The sequence below is a fragment of the Hylobates moloch genome, unplaced genomic scaffold, assembly GCF_009828535.3.
Source record: "Hylobates moloch isolate HMO894 unplaced genomic scaffold, HMol_V3 SCAFFOLD_19, whole genome shotgun sequence".
NCBI lineage: Eukaryota > Metazoa > Chordata > Mammalia > Primates > Hylobatidae > Hylobates > Hylobates moloch.
This window is the reverse complement of record NW_026652294.1, coordinates 63,551,272-63,572,277: the sequence shown is the minus strand read 5'-3', so window position 1 is coordinate 63,572,277 and position 21,006 is coordinate 63,551,272. Positions and strand designations below refer to the sequence as shown.

Genomic DNA, 21,006 nt, shown 5'->3' with positions numbered 1-21,006 from the left:
GGCCATTGTAACTGGTGTGAGATGGTATCTCATTGTGGTTTTGATTTGCATTTCCCTGATGGCCAATGATGAAGTGCACTTTCTCATGTGTCTGTTGGCTGCATAACCGTCTTCTTTTGAGAAGTGTCTGTTCATATCCTTCACCCACTTTAAAGTCTTTCCCAACTCAGCCAGTGTCCATTCCATTGTTCTGTCATTAATCAGACAAAAATTTTGCAGACATCCTTGATCCCTCACGTACCACACTCCACATCCAGACCATTAACAAGTCCTGTCTATTCCACCTTCAGGATGGCTAGAATCCAACCACTTTCACCACCTCCACCTGTTTCAATCAGGTTCAGATCTCCATCATGTCTCACCTGAATTATTCCAAGAGTCTTCTAGGTGGTCTCCTGCTTCCACCCCTGCCCCCTTATAGTCTATTCCCAAAAAAGGAACTCTGAGAACAGACAGACTGCCTCCTCAAGTGGGTCCCCGACCCTGTGTAGCCTAACTGGGAGACACCTCCCAGTAGGGGCCAACTGACACCTCATATAGGCAGCTGCCCCTCTGGGATGAAGCTTCCAGAGGAAGGATCAGGCAGCTATATTTGCTGTTGTGCAATATTTGCTGTTCTGCAGCCTCCGCTGATGGTACCTGGCAAACAGTGTCTCAAATGGAACTCCAGCAAACTCCAACAGAACTCCAGCTGAGGGACCTGACTGTTAGAAGGAAAACTAACAAACAGAAAGGAATAGTATCAACATCAACAAAAACGTCATCTACACCAAAACCCCATCTGTAGGTCACCAACATCAAAGACCAAAGGTAGATAAAACCACAAAGATGGGGAGAGGCCAGAGCAGAAAAGCTGAAAATTCTAAAAATCAGAGCACCTCTTCTCCTCCAAAGGATCACAGCTCCTCGCCAGCAACAGAACAAAGCTAGACGGAGAATGACTTTGATGAGCTAATAGAAGTAGGCTTCGAAAGGTCAGTAAAAAAACTTCTCCAAGCTAAAGGATGATATTCAAACCCATTGCAAGGAAGCTAAAAACCTTGAAAAAAGATTGAATAGCTAACTAGAATAAACAGTGTAGAGAAGACTTTAAATGACCTGATGGAGCTGAAAACCATGGCATGAGAATTTTGTGATGCATGTACAAGCTTCAATAGCCAATTTGATCAAGTGGAAGAAAGGGTATCAGTGATTGAAGATCAAATTAATGAAATAAAGTGAGAAAACAAGATTAGAGAAAAAAGTAAAAAGAAATGAACAAAGCCTTCAAGAAATATGGGACAATGTAAAACGACCAAATCAAGTTTGATTGGTAGAGCTGAAGGTGATGGGGAGAATGGAACCAAGGTGGAAAACACTCTTCAGGATATTATCCAGGAGAACTTCCCCAACCTAGCAAGACAGGCCAACATTCAAATTCAGGAAATACAGAGAACACCACAAAGATACTCCTCAAGAAGAGCAACCCCAAGACACATAATTATCAGGTTCACCAAGGTTGAAATGAAGGAAAAAATGTTAAGGGCAGCCAGAGAGAAAGGTCAAGTTACGTACAAAGGAAAGCCCATCAGACTAACAGTGGATCTCTCAGGAGAAACCCAACAAGCCAGAAGAGAGTGGGGGCCAATATTCAACATTCTTAAAGAAAAGGATTTTCAACCCAGAATTTCATATCCAGCCAAACTAAGCTTTAAAAGTGAAGGAGAAATAAAATATTTACAGACAAGCAAATGCTGAGCGATTTTGTCATCACCAGGCCTTCCTTACAAGAGCTCCTCAAGGAAGCACTAAACATGGAAAGAAACAACTGGCACCAGCCACTGCAAAAACAGTCCAAATTGTAAAGACCATCAATGCTAGGAAGAAACTGCATCAATTAATAGGCAAAATAACCAGCTAACATCATAATGACAGGATCAAATTCACACATAACTATATTAACCTTAAATGTAAATGGGCTAAAGTCCCCAATTAAAAGACACAGACTGGCAAATTGGATAAAGAGTCAAGACCCATCAGTGTGCTGTATTCAGGAGACCCATCTCAGGTGCAAAGACGCACATGGGCTCAAAATAAAGGGATGGAGGAAGATCTACCAAGCAAATGGAAAGCAAAAAAAGCAGGGGTTGCAATCCTAGTCTCTGATAAAACAGACTTTAAACCAACAAAGATCAAAAGAGACAAAGAAGGCCATTACATAACGGTAAAGGGATCAGTTCAACAAGAAGAGCTAACTATCCTAAATATATATGCACCCAATACAGAAGCACCCAAATTCATAAAGCAAGTCCTTAGAGACCTACAAAGAGACTTAGACTCCCACACAATAATAATGGGAGACTTTAACACCCCACTGTCAATATTAGACAGATCAACGAGATATAAGGTTAACAAGGATATCCAGGACCTGAACTCAGCTCTGCAACAAGCAGAGCTAACAGACATCTATAGAAATATCCACCCCAAATCAACAGAATATACATTCTTCTCAGCACCTCATTGCACTTATTCTAAAATTGACCACATAATTGGAAGTAAAGCACTCCTCAGCAAATGTAAAAGAACAGAAATCACAACAAACTGTCTCTCAGACCACAGTGCAATCAAATTAGAACTCAGGATTAAGAAACTCACTCAAAACTGCACAACTACATGGAAACTGAACAACCTGCTCCTGAATTACTACTGGGTACATAACAAAATGAAGGCAGAAATAAAGATGTTCTTTGAAGCCAATGAGAACAAAGACACAACGTACCATAATCTCTGGGACACAGCTAACGTGGTGTTTAGAGGGAATTTTATAGCACTAAATGGCCACAAGAGAAAGCAGGAAAGATCTAAAATTAACACCCTAACATCACAGTTAAAATAACTAGAGAAACAAGAGCAAACAAATTCAAAAGCTAGCAGAAGGCAAGAAATAACTAAGATCACAGCAGAACTGAAGGAGATAGAGACACAAAAAACCCTTCAAAAAGTCAATGAATCCAGGAGCTGGTTTTTTGAAAAGATCAACAAAATCGATAGACCACTACAAAACTAATAAAGAAGAAAAGAGAGAAGAATCAAATAGATGCAATAAAAAATGATAAAGGGGATATCACCACCAATACCACAGAAATACAAACTACCATCAGAGAATACTATAAACACCTCTACGCTAATAAACTAGAAAATCTAGAAGAAATGGATAAATTCCTGGATACGTACACCCTCCCAAGACTAAACCAGGAAGAAGTGGAATCTCTGAATAGACCAAAAACAGGCTCTGAAATTGAGGAAATAATTAATAGCCTAACCAACCAAAAAAAAGTCCAGGACCGGACGGATTCACAGCTGAATTCTACCAGAGGTACAAAGAGGAGCTGGTAACATTCCTTCTGCAACTATTCCAATCATTAGAAAAAGAGGGAATCCTCCCTAACTCATTTTATGAGGCCAGCATCATCGTGATACCAAGCCTGGCAGAGACACAACCAAAAAAAGAGAATTTTAGACTAATATCCCTGATGAACATTGATGCGAAAATCCTCAATAAAATACTGGCAAACCGAAACCAGCAGCACATCAAAAAGCTTATCCAGCATGATCAATTGGGCTTCATCCCTGGGATGCAAGGCTGGTTCAACCTACGCAAGTCAATAAATGCCAGCCACCACATAAACAGGACCAGTGACAAAAACCACATGATTATCTCAACAGATGCAGAAAAGACTTTCAACAAAATTCAGCCCTTCATGCTAAAAACTCTCCATAAACTAGGTATTGATGGAATGTATCTCAAAATAATAAGAGTGATTTATGACAAACCCACAGCCAATATCATACTGAATGGGGAAAAACTGGAAGCATTCCCTTTGAAAACTGGCACAAGAGAGGGATGCCTTCTCTCACCACTCCTATTCAACATAGTGTTGGAAGTTCTAGCCAGGGCAATCAGGCAAGAGAAAGCAATAAAGGATATCCACTTAGGAAAAGAGGAAGTCAAATTGTCCCTGTTTGCAGACAACATGATTGTATATTTAGAAAACTCCATCATCTCAGCCCAAAATCTCCTTAGGCTGATAAGAAACTTCAGCAAAGCCTCAGGATACAAAATCAATGTACAAAAATCACAAGCATTCTTATACACCAATAACAGATAAACAGAGAGCCAAATCATGAATGAATTCCCATTCACAATTGCTACAAAGAGAATAAAATACCTAGTAATCCAACTTATAAGGGATGTGAAGGACCTCTTCAAGGAGAACTACAAACCTCTGCTCAACAAAATAAAAGAGGACACAAACAAATGGAAGAACATTCCATGCTCATGCATAGGACGAATCAATATCATGAAAATGGCCATACTGCCCAAGGTAATTTATAGATTCAATGCCATCCCCATCAAGCTACCAATGACTTTCTTCACAGAATTGGAAAAAACTACTTTCAAGTTCACATGGAACCAAAAAAGAGCCCACATTGCCAAGACAATCCTAAGCCAAAAGAACAAAGCTGGAAGCATCATGCTACCTGACTTCAAACTATACTACAAGGCTACAGTAACCAAAACAGCATGGTACTGGTACCAAAACAGATACATAGACCAATGGAACAGAGCAGAGGCCTCAGAAATAACACCACATATCTACAACCATCTGATTTTTGACAAACCTAACAAAAGCAAGCAATGGGAAAAGGATTCCCTATTTAATAAATGGTGCTGGGAAAACTGGCTAGCCATATGTAGAAAGCTGAAACTGGATCCCTTCCTTACACCTTAAACAAAATTTAATTCAAGATGAATTAAAGACTTAAATGTTAGACCTGAAACCATAAAAACCCTAGAAGAAAACCTAGGCAATTCCATTCAGCACACAGGCATGGGCAAGGACTTCATGACTAAAACACCAAAAGCAATGGCAACAAAAGCCAAAATAGACAAATGGAATCTAATTAAACTAAAGAGCTTCTGCACAGCAAAGGAAACTACCATCCAAATGAACAGGCAACCTACAGAATGGGAGAAAATTTCTGCAATCTACCCATCTGACAAAGGACAAATATCCATAATCTACAAAGAACTTAAACAAATTTTCAAGAAAATATCAAACAACCCCATCAAAAAGTGGGCAAAGGATATGAACAGACACTTCTCAAAAGAAGACAGTGATGCAGCCAACAGATACATGAAAAAATGCTCATCATCACTGGCCATCAGAGAAATGCAAATCAAAACCACAATGAGATACCATCTCACACCAGTTAGAATGGTGATCATTAAAAAGTCAGGAAACAACAGATGCTGGAGAGGATGTGGAGAAATAGGAACACTTTTACACTGTTGGTGGGGGTATAAGTTAGTTCAACCATTGTGGAAGACAGTGTGGCGATTCCTCAAGGATCTAGAACTAGAAATACCATTTGACCCAGCCATCCCATTACTGGGTATATACCCAAAGAATTATAAATCATGCTACTATAAAGACACATGCACACATATGTGTATTGCGGCACTATTCACAATAGGAAAGACTTGGAACCATCCCAAATGTCCATCAGGGATAGACTGGATTAAGAAAATGTGGCACATATACACCATGGAATACTATGCAGCCATAAAAAAGGATGAGTTCACGTCCTTTGCAGGGACATAGATGAAGCTGGAAACCATCATTCTCAGCAAACTATCACGAGGACAGAAAACCAAACACTGCATGTCCTCACTCATAGGAGGGAACTGAACAATGAGAACACTTGGACACAGGGAGGGGAACATCACACACTGGGGCCTGTCGTGGGGTGGGGGGCTGGGAAGGGATAGGATCAGGAGAAATACCCACTGTAAATGGCGAGTTAATGGGTGCAGCACACCAACATGGTACATGTATACATGTGTAACAAATCTGCATGTTGTGTACATGTATCCTATAACAAAGTATAATAAAAAAATTAAGGTACTACTTTTTTTAAAGACATAATGCTGTTGTACACATAACAGACTACAGCATAGTGTAAACAGAACTTTTATATGCACTAAGAAACCAAGACATTTATGGGGCTCGCTTTATTATGATATTCACTTTATTATGGTGGTCTGAACCAAATCTATATCTCTCAGGTAAGTCTTTATGAATCAATTAAAAAGAAAAATATTCATTGATTAAATTTGATGAGGATAATAGGGATAAGAAGCACCATAAGCAAGATCATTTAAAGACTACTTAAAGAGGCTGGGCACCATGGCTCATGTCTGTAACCTCAGCACTTTGGGAGGTAAAGGTGGGCAGATCACCTGAGGTTAGGGGTTCAAGACCAGCCTGGCCAACATGGCGAAACCCCATCTCCACTAAAAATACAAAAATTAGCCAGGCATGATGGCGCTCACCTGTAATCCCAGCTACTTGGGAGGCTGAGGCAGGAGAATCGCTTGAACCTGGGAAGCGGAGGTAGCAGTGAGCTGAGATTGGTCACTGCCTTCCAGTCTGGGCAATAAAGTGAGACTCTGTCTCAAAATAAATAAATAAATAAAAATGACTACTGAAAGAGCAACAGCTATAAACTCTTCTGAATATGAAACGAGCCAAACACAAAATGATGGCATGTTTGAGTCTACTAGGATGATTAAAATGATACACAATAGAAAAAATCAAAGTATGTTTTACACTCTCTTGCCAGGTATGATGATCCTTCAGCCAGAGCTAAGTTAAAGGTAGGACTTAACAAACGCCTGCCAATTGCCTCCAACTTCTTGTAGTTGAACTGACTGTGAGAAAGTTGGGAGTTACAGAACACTTACTTATTGTAGAAAAAAAGAGCTTTAACAGCTCTTTTAACTCGATCCCCTAAGAAAAAAGATAAAACTTTAAGGCTTTTCTATTATTATTACTATTATTTTATTATTATTAATTTTTATTTTTTGAGGTGGAGTCTCACTCTGTCACCCAGGCTGGAGTGCAGTGGCGTGATCTCGGCTCACTGCAATTCTCGGCTCATGCCATTCTGCTGCCTCAGCCTCCCGAGTAGCTGGGACTACAGACACCCGCCACCACACCCGGCTAATTTTTTGTATTTTTAGTAGAGACAGGATTTCACAGTGTTAATCAGGATGGTCTTGATCTCCTGATCTCCTGATCTCGGCCTCCCAAAGTGCTCGGATTACAGGCGTGAGCCACCGTGCCCGGCCCAAATTTTGTTATTTTATAAATACAAAAGAAGCAATGTCCTAGGATGTAAGGCCCGGCTACCTTAATTCCTTGATGGAAAAGGCACGTATTTATAGACATAGTAATTTAACTAAGTCGGCAGTGTCCTTTCAAGCTAACACCCTATACTGGTATGAAGCAGAATAATGGCTCCTCAAAGATGTCCATAGCTTAGTTCCCATAACCTGTGATTACATTACTTTACATGGCAAGGAGGAATTAAGGTTGCAGAAAGAAAGTTGCTGCCTTAAAAAAGGAGATTATTTTCTGATATATCTGGGTGGGCCTAAACTAATTACAAAGGTTTTTCAAATGTGGAAGGGAGATTTAGCAGAGTTTGTGTCAGGGTAATGAGCCAAGAGAAAGACTTGACCAGCCAATGCTGGCTTTGAAGATGCAAATAGAGGGCCAGGGGCCAAGGAATGCTGGCAGCTTCTAAAGCCAGAAAAGGCAAAAAAAAAACAGACTCTCTCCTACAGCCTCCAGAATGCCCTGTGAACACCTTAATTTTAGCACAGTGAGATCCATTTCAGACTTCTGCTCTCAAGAACTGTAAGATAATAAATTTGTGTGGCTTTTAAGCCACTAAGTTGTGGTAATTTATTACAATAGCAATGGGAAACTAATAAAAGTGGTTTTCAAACATGATCATGAATTCTCTGACACTTGTCCCACTAAGTGTATGTCCTTCCTCTGAATAGGGTGGGCCCCTGTGACTGCCTCAATTAATAGAATTAAACAAGTCATGCTGCAAGACTTCTTTGGCTACATTAAAAACAGCCCTCTTGGGACACTTGCTTTTGGAACCCTGAGCTATGATTTAAGAAATCCAACTACCCTGAGGCCACCACCCTAGAAAAACCAGAGAGAGAGAGAAAAAAGAAACAGAGAGAGAGAGAGAGCACGAGCAAGCGAGCATGAGAGAGACAGTATGCGTGATTGATCCCAGGAGCCCAGGTGTCTGAATCTTTTCAGCCTAGGTGCTAGTCATGAATGAAGAAGTCTTTGAACTATGCTCAATAATAATTTGATTGTACAGTTAAAAATAATTAAGAGTATAATTGGACTGTTTGTAACACAAAGGATAAATGCTTGAGGTGATGGATACTCCATTTACCCTGAGATTATTAAGCACTGCATGCCTGTATCAAAATACTTCATGTACCACAAAACTATATATAAATACTATGTACCCACAAAAACATTTTTTTAAAAAGGAAATTTAAAAAAGGAGCTTTGAGATGATTAGTCCTTGCCATGTCTAATAACAACTATATGAAAACCGCAAGCAAAAAATGCCCAGCTGAGCCGTTCCTAAATGGCTGACCCAATATCAAGAACAAAATAAGTAGTTACCTTAAGCTGCTAAGTTTTGGGAGTAATTTGTTAAATAGCAACAAATAACATGCTCAACAATATATGCTAAGGAATTATCTTTTTCATTACTTAAAATTAAACGCAAAAGATAAGTACTTTTTTCAGTCGTTTATGAAACAACCTCTGTCATTCCACATATGTTTTGAACATGCCAATATTGCTCAAATATCACCTCACATTAGTACTTACCTTGACACCAAAAGTGCATACTGGCATTATGATTTTAAATACGAGTGCCAGGCATAACTGCATTGAGCTGAATATACTCCAGTGCCTACTGGACTATCAGGAATGTCATCGACAATTTTATTGGCATTCATGTCATTTCAGCAGTCACAAAGAGAAGAGGATTCCAGGGGACAACAGTCTGTAAAAAACTCTTTGATCAGTTCACTGGTGTTTACCCTAGCGTATGGATTCGGAAAGGCTATCACAGCAATAATGGCGGCAACAATAATGATTTCCAGAACGGGATACTTTCCAAATTTGGTGGACTTGTGTCGATGACACCAGGCAATACTTGCCCTAATTAAAAAGGCTCCCCAAAGCCCTCCAAATACCCCTAGGAGAATAAAAGGAAACAGCTCAAAAAGGTAAGATGGTGTGTGATACTCCACATAAAAAAGGACCAGATGGCTGTTACCAAATGGACTGATGGACCTCAAAACAAATGCAGCCACTAAAACAGCAAAAAAATGATCTCCATAAAGTTTTGAGAGGAAAATAATAGCTAAACAAAAAAAAAGAAAAGAAAAAGTAATGGTATCATTTTATAAGATGTTTCTGAAATATTATAAGTTGAATTGTAAATATCCTAGCTCTAAATTTTGCTGTAGTTAGAATTTATACGTAATGGATTTTACTGTCATAAGAAAAATTGATGTTATTATTACTTTGGAGATGGTGATCATCATTACAAATTCACAGTATCAATTTATTATAAATGTATAATAAATGTTTAGAATATCTAACACTGTTTTATTTTCAAAATGAGTTTCACATTCATTTTAATCCCTAAACCTTAATCCCTAAAGTCTTGTTACCAAGACATCTCAGCTATACTTCAACCTCTGCCTACAAACCACTTTTTGGAAACAGTGGTGGAAACAAATTGCATCAGCACTCAGATTTCATTCTGCTATAACTTTCCAGAAGATCATTAAATCAAACTCAATTCAATTAAGCCAGGTGAGAAACAGCATACTACTCATCTTACTGCAAATATATACCTTTTAGATCTAAAGTTCAGCTAAAATAAAATGTTAAAAATATATCCATATGTCATCATGTGAAAAATACACATATAACATCCTAAGTTCTAGAATATTATTGGTAGATCATAGCAAATTAATGATTTAAATGTTGTAATGCCACAAATAAAAATCTCAGATTTTCTTCAATGTGTCTCTACTTAGAAGGTTGATTTTACTAAATTATTTGATAATCATATTTTAATAATTCAAACTTCCCAATCCTGGTAATATATTAGTTTTAATAACTTGACTTCTTAGTAACTTTACACAGACCCTACTGCAATAACTATCACTTGTTTTCTACTACAGCTCAAATATATTTGCGTGACAATCCAGTGGATTTGTTATATGACTACATAGTTAGCTAATACAAAAGCTTCTTGAAACAATACTGCATTTAATTCTTTCTTGCTGCAATGTGTTGAGGATGGATCCATTTAATGTGGATGCAATCATCTAATATGTGATTAATTTTATAATTAACTGAATTGGAAACATTTTGCTGTATCAATTATTAATTCATCTTGAGACAAAGCAAGACTTAACTCTGCTTGACTTATGATTAATTCTGCCCATGTTTTCCACCATAGACATTTATCCCTCTCTTCAAATGTTGTTTCATTAGATCCCAACAGCTCTTTTTGTGGTTGTACCACAATGCACTACGGCAAATACCCTCCTTTAGGTCAGTCATCCAATCAGCAGCAATGTCTATTAATCTGGCCAAGGCCCCTATAAAAATATGTTGGAGATGGTCAAAAAATAAGTCAACTTTTTGGGAGCCGAGAACAATCCAGTTAAAAGGCAAGTGGAAAGCAGGAGACTCGTAAAAAAAAAGGGTCATTTAAGAAGTACCTATAAATTTAAGATTTTCAAATTTTAGTTATAAACATATATTATATTTAAAAACTGTAAAGAGTTATTTTTTACAATAAAACTGCTATTTTTGTTTGGAATTTCTAAGTTACATCATTCAAATTAATTGTGATCCAAAAAACAGCGTTTAAAAGATATTGAAATATCTTCAAAAGACAGCTACTTGGCAGAGAGTTCACAAATCTAATTTTCAATCCATAATTAACAGACTTATAAATGATATCAATTTCATTTAAATTTAAGGTTCATTAGAAATAATTATTGAAATTCATAGTATTCCTATTTATAGTTTTTTCTTAAATTACAGAAAACCATATATCAAGATTATTTTACTGTGAGAATATAAAAAATATACAAACTTATGGTCAAATCTGGGTCCTTCTTCTTATAGAAAAAGATCAGTGGGTTACATATACAGAGGCCATAACATTATTATGCATGCCAATTAGGATTATCAGTACTTACCTCTATTCTCTACAAAAAATTTAATTTTGTGGTCTTCTGAATATAATCTTCCATCATGGAAGCTGAAAGTGATTACAACGGGGCTTAGTATTTTGTTTTCAGGTCCTCAACAGCTATTTCTTAAAATCTCACACATTGGGACTTTGTGGCCACGCTCTATAGCAGGGTGATGAAGGGGATAGGGTCTGGAACTAGACGGCTTTAATTCAGACCCTGGCTTGGCCACTTGCTAAGTTGTATGACCTTAGTCAGACTAAGTTACTTTTCTTCAGCTTCAGTCACCTCATCTGTAAAATGGCGATAATGACAGCACTGTTATCATAGGATGCCATGAGGTTTAAATACAGGTAAACTTTTTAGAACAGTGCACAACACTTAGGAAGCACTCCATAAATATTGGCTATTTGTTATGGTGTTAACATCAGAAGATACTTTATTGGTCACCTGATCCAAACCACTTATTTTACAGATATAGAAACTGAGCCCAGAAAGATCAACCAAGCTGGATAAACACTTAAAGTGACAGAGCCAAGACTAGACTTGGAAGCCTCCTGCCACCTAGTTTTATATTTAAGAAGATTTTTTGAAGAAGAGAAACAAATGCTTTTTAAAATCCAATGGTACCTGGAAAAAAATTGAAGGGAGGAAGGAAGAACGATTTTTACTTCTGTTAACTAAAAAAGGATTGCTTGAAAAATTTTCTTTACCTGGTGCCAATCCTATTAGTGTTACTACTGGCCATTTGTAACCCGACCACGCATCATACAAATTTTTTGTCATTTCCCATGGTGATTCTTTCTTTTTTCTGTTGATCTGAAATTAGAAACGTTTTTGTTTCATTTTTCAAACTATGAATAGAGGCCACAATTCTAGAATCTAGCAATTTTTCTCATTTACCATACATAGAACAGTAATTTCTGAACTAAATAATGGAAAAGGTAAGTTTGGGGCAAAATCACTACGTTATAGACAGTTATTATACCTGTAAACCAGATGACAAGTCTTTACCCAACATCTGCATTTTATTTTTTATTAAAAAGTTTTTTTCTTTTAATAATTGAGACAGGGCCTCGCTATGTTGGCCAGGCTGGTCTTGAACTTCTGAACTCAAGTGATCTGCCCGCCTCGGCCTCTCAAAGTGCTGGGATTACAGATGTGAGCCACCACACCGACCCAAGATCTGCATTTTAATAAGAACCTTGAGATATGAGTGCAAAGGGTCCACAAACTACATAAAATCTCACCTAGATTGTTTTAAATTAAATCAAATTTGAACTTCAATTGGTACACATAGCTATATTTTATATATGTCTTCTGTAAGACAATATGGTTTGAATTGTCTGTCATTCTCTGATCCTAGCAGTTAAGTAGATTATAACGTTCTTTAAAAGATAGGATCCGTGTATAATAATACTATGACCATAAATACAATGTGTTACAGAATAACCATGTGGACAAAGGGACCCCCTCAAAACTTACAGGCCTTTTAACATGCAGGTTTGGAGAGTGCCGATCCCATTGGTAGAGTCCAGAGGCTCTTTCTTTACTCTGTGAGGCAAAAGTGTCCTCTACTGGATATAGTGTAGGAAGTTAGGAGATTAACAAGAGAGTAATAGATTTGATCCAGATGAAGGTAAGTCTCACCTCTCTTACTAAGAATGTACTTCTAAACCTATCCTTAACTAGTCCACACCCCTTCTGTTCTACTAGGATTGTTGCTTTAAAAATCCATATTCTCAGCCCAGGACTTCAGTACTCAACTGTTCTGAAGGAGGGCTACAGGTGGAATTCAATGACCCAGTCTATTTCAAGCATCGGGTCTATTTGAAGTCACAATACTTCATTAAAATGACATAGTCAGTTCTAACTTGAATGAGGCAATTTTACTCCTTGTACCCTATAAGCAACTAAACACAGATATTAACCATTCTTTAGAATTAGAAATAGGTTATTTCTTTCAAAAATAATCACTAAACTCCCATTGCTTTTCCTCAATAAAAATAAATGTAATATGTAAGAAAACATGATAATATTAAGTCATTTTCAGACTGAGTCACTGCTGTTTTCTTTACATAATTGCTTGAACGGCACCACAGTCAGGTCACAAGTAGTTGCTTGATAGTGCACCAAGTAAAAAAGATATATGTACAGAGAATTCAATCATGACTTTCCTAACACAAAATCCGGAAATCATTTAAATGTTCATCAATATAGCATCATATAAATAAATTGCAGAATATCTACGTAATGAAAAATTCTGCAGCAATTAAAAAAGAATGAGATAGATGTAGTGTTATGCAGGAAAAGGGCAAGATGGCTAAAAATATGCTAAAAGACAGGAATATATATATATATTAGTTTATAAAAAAACTAAATCTAAAAAGCAAACCTTAAAAATTGAAGTAAAATTAAATGAATCAAAGGTGCATCTAATTGGTAACATAATGATACAGAAGAAACTATCCCAAGGGACTTTACAACAAAGTAATTTGTATGTAAAACTGTGGTGGAATAAATAAAGGATAGGCCACACATAGTGGCTCATGCCTGTAATCTCTGCTCTTTGGAAGGCAAAGGCAGGAGGATTGTTTGAGACCAGGAGTTTCAGACCAGCCTGGGTGGCATAGCAAGACCCAGGCTCTCTAAAAAAAAAAAAAAATTATCCAGGCATGGTGGCATGCACCTGCAGTCCCAGCTAACTGGGAGGCTGCAGGCAGATTACCTAAAATTTTTCGGTAGGCATATTGTTGGTGATGGTGTTGGTACTGCTATTCTGACAATGTCATATATGTGTACTGTGGGGTAAATGAAATGACTATGTTCGTGATGTTCAGATTTTTGGCAAGACTTAAAGGAAATGCAGACTTAAGAACTAGAGGTTTAGCCCTATAGTTATGAATTTAAATTAGAAGAGTCATATAAACTTAGGAGGCTAGAAACAATAGCCAACCCAGAAGTAACAAGTACCACCTAGTGCCCAGATTGTACCTATATTATATTTTCCTACAACGGAATCAGAGCTCCATGGAGAAATGGCTGATTCCAGGTTTGCTGCAGGAAATGTCTACCATGAATTAGGATTAGGATTAGGATTATCTAAGGGCATGAAAAAGGACACAGATAGCAGACTAAATAAGCTCCCACTAATCTAAAATGGAATAACATGAACATCAATAATAACTGTGATGATTAAAACACAAATATACGTAAATCCATGAGTCCGTGAAGACACAGAAACAACAACCAAACAAGCAAAAAATCTCACTGGTCAACTTTGAGGATGCTAAGAAACCTAGTATTTCAAGATTTCTCCCTTTCCTGTACCATCTCTACTTCAGGGAATCCAAATGGTTGATGTGGGGTAAACTCTCTATAGAAATATGCAAGCCAATAGGCCGGGCCCAGTGGCTCACGCCTATAATCCCCAGCACTTTAGGAGGCCGAGGCGGGCGGATCACGAGGTCAGGAGATTGAGACCATCCTGGCTAACATGGTGAAACCCTGTCTCTACTAAAAACACACAAAAAAATTAGCTAGGCATGGTGGCGGGCGCCTGTAGTCCCAGCTACCCAGGAGGCTGAGGCAGGAGAGTGGCGTGAACCCGGGAGGCGGAGCTTGCAGTGAGCCAAGATCATGCCACTGCACTTCAGCCTGGGCGACAGAGCAAGACTCTGTCTCAAAAAAAAGAAAAGAAATATGCAAGCTAATAAATAAAAAAGGAACAACAATTAAACTGCAACCATTTTGTAAAATACTGAAATAGTAATATTTGAAATTACAGAATGTCAATTTGCTTCAAAATAATCTGGGGTAGGAAGGCTACAAGCATAACAAAGAAGTTCACGGAAAGAAAGAATTAGGTTGGGTATATGTACTGACATAGAAAGACTTTACAATTTAATGTAGGTCAGGCACAGTGGCTCCCACCTGTAATCCCAGCACTTTGGAAGGTCGAGACAGGCGGATCACTTGAAGCCAGGAGTTTGAGACCAGCCTGGCCAACATGGCAAAACCCCATCTCTACTAAAACTACAAAAATTAGCCAGGTGTGGTGGTGCACACCTGTAATCCCAGCTACTTGGGAGGCTAAAGCATGAGAATTGCTTGAGCCTGGAAAGCAGAGGTTGCAGTAAATTGACACCACACCACTACACTTCAGCCTGGGTGACAGAGCGAGACCCTGCTCAAAAAAAAAAAAAAAAAAAGAATGTTTTAAGAACTATTAATAGTAAGAATATAAATGTGTGGAATTTTCCAGCTTTAAAAAATTTTGTTTATATAAGCACGGATCAAAATATCAAATAATATTTGATTGGTCTAGATGATTAATTAGCTAGGACACATATTGGCTACTTCATATATTGCTATACTATTTGCAATGTTTTCAAAGACTGTAGGCTAACCATTAACATACTCAGAGAAAAAAGTGTTTTTGTTTGTTTTGAAGGGTGACAGGGTCTTGCTCTATCACCCAGGTTGGAGGGCAGTGACGCAATCATAACTCACTGTAACCTCAAACTCCCAGGCTCAGCTGATCCTCCTGCCTCAGCTTCCCAAGTAGCTAGGACTACAGGCGCAAGACACTATACCCAGCTAATTTTTGTTTTGTTGTGTAGAGATACAGTCTCTATATTTGCCCAGGCTGGTCTCAAACTGGATCCAGCGATCCTCTGCCTCAGCCTTCCAAAGCACTGAGATTACAGTCATGAGCCACTGTGACCAGCCTGTTTTGGTTTCCTTTGGTCTCAGTTTTCTCCAAAATTTTATGAACATAGTGTCTTGGATACTCTCCAGGTACTTTAAAATACACTTAAATCCCAACTGACACAGGATTTATAGTGTGTCTGATCTACGCACTTTGGATTAAAATAGTGATTTTCAAAGGATGGTCCACAGACACCTTGGAGGATCCCTGAGACCTTTTCACACTATAAATCCTGTGTCTTGTATGATCATTAGATAAATATAATCGTACTTAGGAGTATACATCCAGAGACATTATCAGCATTCAGGTTGGAATTTAAATGTATTTTAAAGTATGGCACCTGGAGAGTATCCATGACACTATGTTCATAAAATTTTAGGGAAAACTGAGACCAAAGGAAACCAAAACAGGCTGGTCATGGTGGCTCATGCCTGTAATCCTAGGGCTTTGGAAGACTGAGGCAGAGGATCGCTGGTTAATACTGTTTACAAAATAATACAAGACATTATGTGCCTTTTTCACTCTGTTAATGTTTTTACTGAAAATGCAAAACCAATGGCAAAACTGCTGGCTCCTTAGCAAAAATCAGGCAATGGCACTAAAATGTACTGGCAGTCATTACATTCTTGACTGCCATGCTTCCTAGTAAAATTAAATAAATAAGTAAATAAAATGCCAGGTTCAAATAAGAGCATCTTTGATGAAGGAGTAAAAATTGCTACACCTCAATCACTGAGCATTTTTAATATTTTGTGTGATGAAATAAGAACTATGCATAAGTAACTATGTATAACTACACACTTCTGCTGCATGTGGAAGTATGAGGTTACGTACTAAAGAAAAGCACTTCTGTAATTTATTTGAGTTGCAAAATAAACTAGACACTTACATGGAATACCATCTTTACTTGAAAGAGTGACACCAAATTATGGTTTTTCAAACTTGGGAATTTGACAGGTATTTTCTCAATAACGAAACCAAGTAATCGTCATTTTTAAGTAAAATAAATGTGTATTTGTTTCCAATGATAGAATTTGAGCTCTCCAGTAAAAATTAGAATTTTAGGAAACTTGTATCTATCACTGTGAGGATGACAGGTTCCCAATACTTACAGACTTTTCTGAAGAGATCAAAGGTAAAAATAACAAATGTGATTTTTAAAATATTGTATTATACAATAAAGGTGTTAACATTTAAAAGATCCACATAAATCAGTGAATCAATATTTTCCAAATGATCATTGTATAATGTTACAAAATCATATATTCCAAGTTCAAGGTTCAAAATCAATGGATTTTAATGTAACAGAAGACAAAGTTCATTGATGCAGTTTCAAAGTACACCTTAAAACTAATCTTTAAGAAATGAACACTTGCCACTTTAGTGTAGTATCAAAGAAGAATACTTGCAATAATCTTAAAAGACTATTAAAATACTCTTAGCTTTTCCAACTATATTATCTGTGTATAAGGCTGAATTTTCTTCATAAACTTCCATTAAAACAACATATATTGAATGTGAAAGCAGATATGAGAATCCAGCAGTGTTTTATTAAGCCAGAAAACAATGAGATTTATAACAAATGTAGCACAATGTCATTCTCTCACTAAATATTTTTTGAAAATATATTTTTGTAAAAATGTTATTTATGTGAACATGTAATGGATTTTGTTACTGTTATTTTAAAATGAATTAGTTTTTTAAAAAAGTCCTCAATTTTAGTGTCTAATATGGTAAATATCCGTTGATAAAAACCATGTAAACCAAGGCTCCTTGGGGGCCTTCAATATTTTTAAAGAGTTTCAAGGGGATCTGACACCAAAAAGTTTAACAATCACTGGATTAAAGCACTGATTTCATGTACTGTATTTTTAGATGTGCCCTAAAGGTATATATCATCTGATGAGTCTCAGAAGCTGTACCTTTCATAAATAATATAATGTAATTTCAATTTCAGGTTTCACACACATTTATACATTAATATGGAAGCTTATAATTAATTTGTGTAAATAGTCATTTTCATTGACAAGTAAATTTCCAATAACAAAATTATATAGGGCCTTTTGAGATTTGGAATTTTTTTTTTCAAAAAGATTTTCTACTTTGGGAGGCTGAGGTCAGCGTATCACTTGAGGCCAGGAGTTTGAGACTAGCCTGGCCAACATGGCGAAACCCCATCTCTAATAAAAATACAAAAAGTAGCTTGGCATGATGGCACACACCTGTAATTCCAGCTACTTGGGAGGCTGAGTACAAGAATCGCTTGAACCTGGGAGGCAGACGTTGCAGTGAGCCAAGATTACACCACTGCACTCCAGCCTGGGCAACAGAATGAGACTTTGTCTCAAAAAATATACATATTTTTTGGTTTTTTTTAAATGTATTTTGTATAAAAACTAGCCAGGCGTGGTGACGCACGTCTGTAGTCCCAGCTACTCAGGAGGCTGAGGCAGAAGAATTGCTTGAACCCAGGAGGCGGAGGTTGCAATCAGCCAAGATCACGCCACTGCACTCCAGCCTGGGCAAAAGAAACAAGAACGAACGAAAGAACGAAAGAAAGAACGAAAGGAAGGAAGGAAGGAAGGAAAAAAGGGAGGGAGGGAGGGAGGATTGATTTTGGATTACATTAGCAGTAAGTCACGACCACAAACAAAAAGGATCCAGAAATTGTATGTTTGTATGTTAAAGCCATTTTTTAAAAAAACATTTAGTGAATCATTACAATACTCAATAAGCTTTATTTGGGATCCACGCTGAGAAATATCTCAGAATCGAATACTGGAAAAGGGGATAAAAGAAAACAGTAAAACCCCAGAAAACTATGAGTAGATTTCTTCTTTTTCAATAGGTAAGAGTTATGCAATGAGTTTCCTTTTTTAGCCTTAGCTTCTGGGCTGCTCAAAATCAAAAATCATGCTGACCTCCATATCTTGAACTGGGCTTGTTCTTTCCCCCAACTCCTGTGCTATATTTTTCCCTTTCCTTCTTACTTTGTCTTCTTCCTGTATTTCCTTGTTTTTTAGCTACCTGAAATCCTTTCTGGAAATATATGGGGTATAAGTAAACTAAAAAATTTAACACAGAAAAAGAAAAAAACACATACCGCCTATGAAATGTAGACATTTACTTATATTAAATGTAAACATATTTTGGCAGCCTGAGATCATTGGCAGAAATACATTATTAAATGACCTAATTATGCACTATATTTTTAAAAATTACTAAAAACACTTACCCATCTATGCCTTTCTCTGTCTTTACATTTTTCTTGCACCCAATCAATAGTATGGAAATCATCATATGTACCAACACCTGGAATTGGTTCATCCAAAAGATCCAGTAAATGTGTAGAACTGTTAATGCTCCTCCATTTGTCATTGTATAATGAGTTCCTACAGAGGAAAAAAGGAAAGATGAATATGTTTTAGAAGAGACAATAGTGAGCTATGTGACCTGAGAAGTTCATTAAGTCATACAGAAGTAACATCACTTGAAATCATTTCAATTAGAGAAAAATGTTAAGAAAAATTATCCAAAACTTGGAAATAAGGCCAAAAGATTATGGCATGTCCTTTTAAAGTCAAACCCAAATATCAACAATTAGCCTGCATAATAGTCACCTAATGCTCTGGAAAATTTTAAATGACTATTTACTACTGATTAGGGAATAGACTGTGTATAGAAAATGATTTGTAAAAGATAAATTGAAAATAGTAATTTTTATCTGCTAAAATGCAAATGAATTCTGTCCAGTAGAAAAAATAACCCTTAGAGTTGTGGTTTTGTTTGGTTTTGCCCTGTAAGAATTTGCTTTCTTTCACTGATGATATACACTCCAGTCTCATACATCCTCCTCTGAATCAGCCTTGTCATGTGGCTGGTTCCCTCATTAGAGTAAAATAAATCTTGGCACATGTTCACTATATATCTTACATGAGTATCACAGACTTGAGAAAGGTATCAGGAAGGACATTAAAAGATAGATCAAGAGAAAGAAATACAAGTGGCTTTTAAATATGAAAATAAGCTAAATCTAACACATAAAAAGAAATGCAAATCAAATCCACAATATTATTTTCCTCTATCAGATTAGTAAAGATAAACTGTGTGAACGCACGAAGTTAGCAAAGCTACAAAGAAAGAGGCCCTATCACAAAATTAGTAGTTTAAATATGAACTGGAATAATCCCTTTGGGAAGCCAAAAACTAACAAAATTTAATATACACAGATGCTCTTCAATCTAGCAAGTTCACTTCTAGGTTTTTTTTCTTGCAGCTACACTTGCATAAATCCTTGAATAAATCCATAAATTATGCACAATGTGGGCAGAACATCTTACTACGTGCTATAGAAAGAAAACAAAAACATATTAATGCCAAAGTGCTTATAATCTAAAACAGGTTGGCAAAGAGCTACAGTAAATATTTTAGGCTTTGGATGCCACACGGTTGCAACAACTCAATTCTGCCACAGTAGCACAAAAGAAATCATAGATAATATGTACATGAATGAGCCTGAATGTGTTCCAATAAAACTTTATTTACAGAACAGGTGAATGACAGGATTTGGCACATGGCTCATAGTCTGTCAATCCCTGATCTAAAGTCTGTACAGCAGACTTTACAACTAAAGACTTCTATTAAGAATTTTTTTTTATATATAGCACTTTTCTATACAGTGTTGAAGATACAAAGATAATAAAAAACTGTCCCTGACTTCCAGGTGCAATATAATATTTTTATAATATAATAAATTATATTTCAAAACAAAGTTCAAATATTGAAGTTCCCAGGTTCCAGTATTCTTTGACTACAATTTTAGTCATGTTAAATGTTAAAAAGAAATGTTAATTTGTTAAAAAGAAAGAAATCTTGGGACTGTAGTACCTGAAACTGGGTGGGATTAATCTAAGAAAATTTCCTGGCCGGGCACGGTGGCTCACGCCTGTAATCCCAGCACTTTGGGAGGCCGAGGCGGGTGGATCACGAGGTCAGGAGATCGAGACCATCCTGGCTAACACGGTGAAACCCCGTCTCTACTAAAAATACAAAAAATTAGCCGGGCGAGGTGGCAGGTACCTGTAGTCCCAGCTACGCGGGAGGCTGAGGCAGGAGAATGGCGTGAACCCCGGGGGGC

The 21,006-nt window shown here is 37.2% G+C and overlaps 1 protein-coding gene across 2 annotated transcripts in view; it reads right to left on the bottom strand.

Annotated features, from left to right (window-relative positions):
* Positions 1 to 21,006, bottom strand: part of LOC116458394 (uncharacterized) — a 103,290-nt gene that overhangs the window by 27,189 nt on the left and 55,095 nt on the right. Inside the window, exons 1-3 of one of the 2 annotated variants that reach the window (XM_058431627.1) lie at positions 19,105 to 19,128; positions 11,872 to 11,977; positions 11,165 to 11,226 (exon numbers count right to left, since the gene is read on the bottom strand). In XM_058431627.1, coding sequence (XP_058287610.1) covers positions 11,165 to 11,226; positions 11,872 to 11,906 — 97 coding nt within the window. In that variant the 5' untranslated portion in view covers positions 11,907 to 11,977; positions 19,105 to 19,128. Of the gene's footprint in view, positions 1 to 11,164; positions 11,227 to 11,871; positions 11,978 to 19,104; positions 19,262 to 21,006 lie in introns of those variants that run through there. The other variant, XM_058431625.1, reaches the window with a different exon arrangement.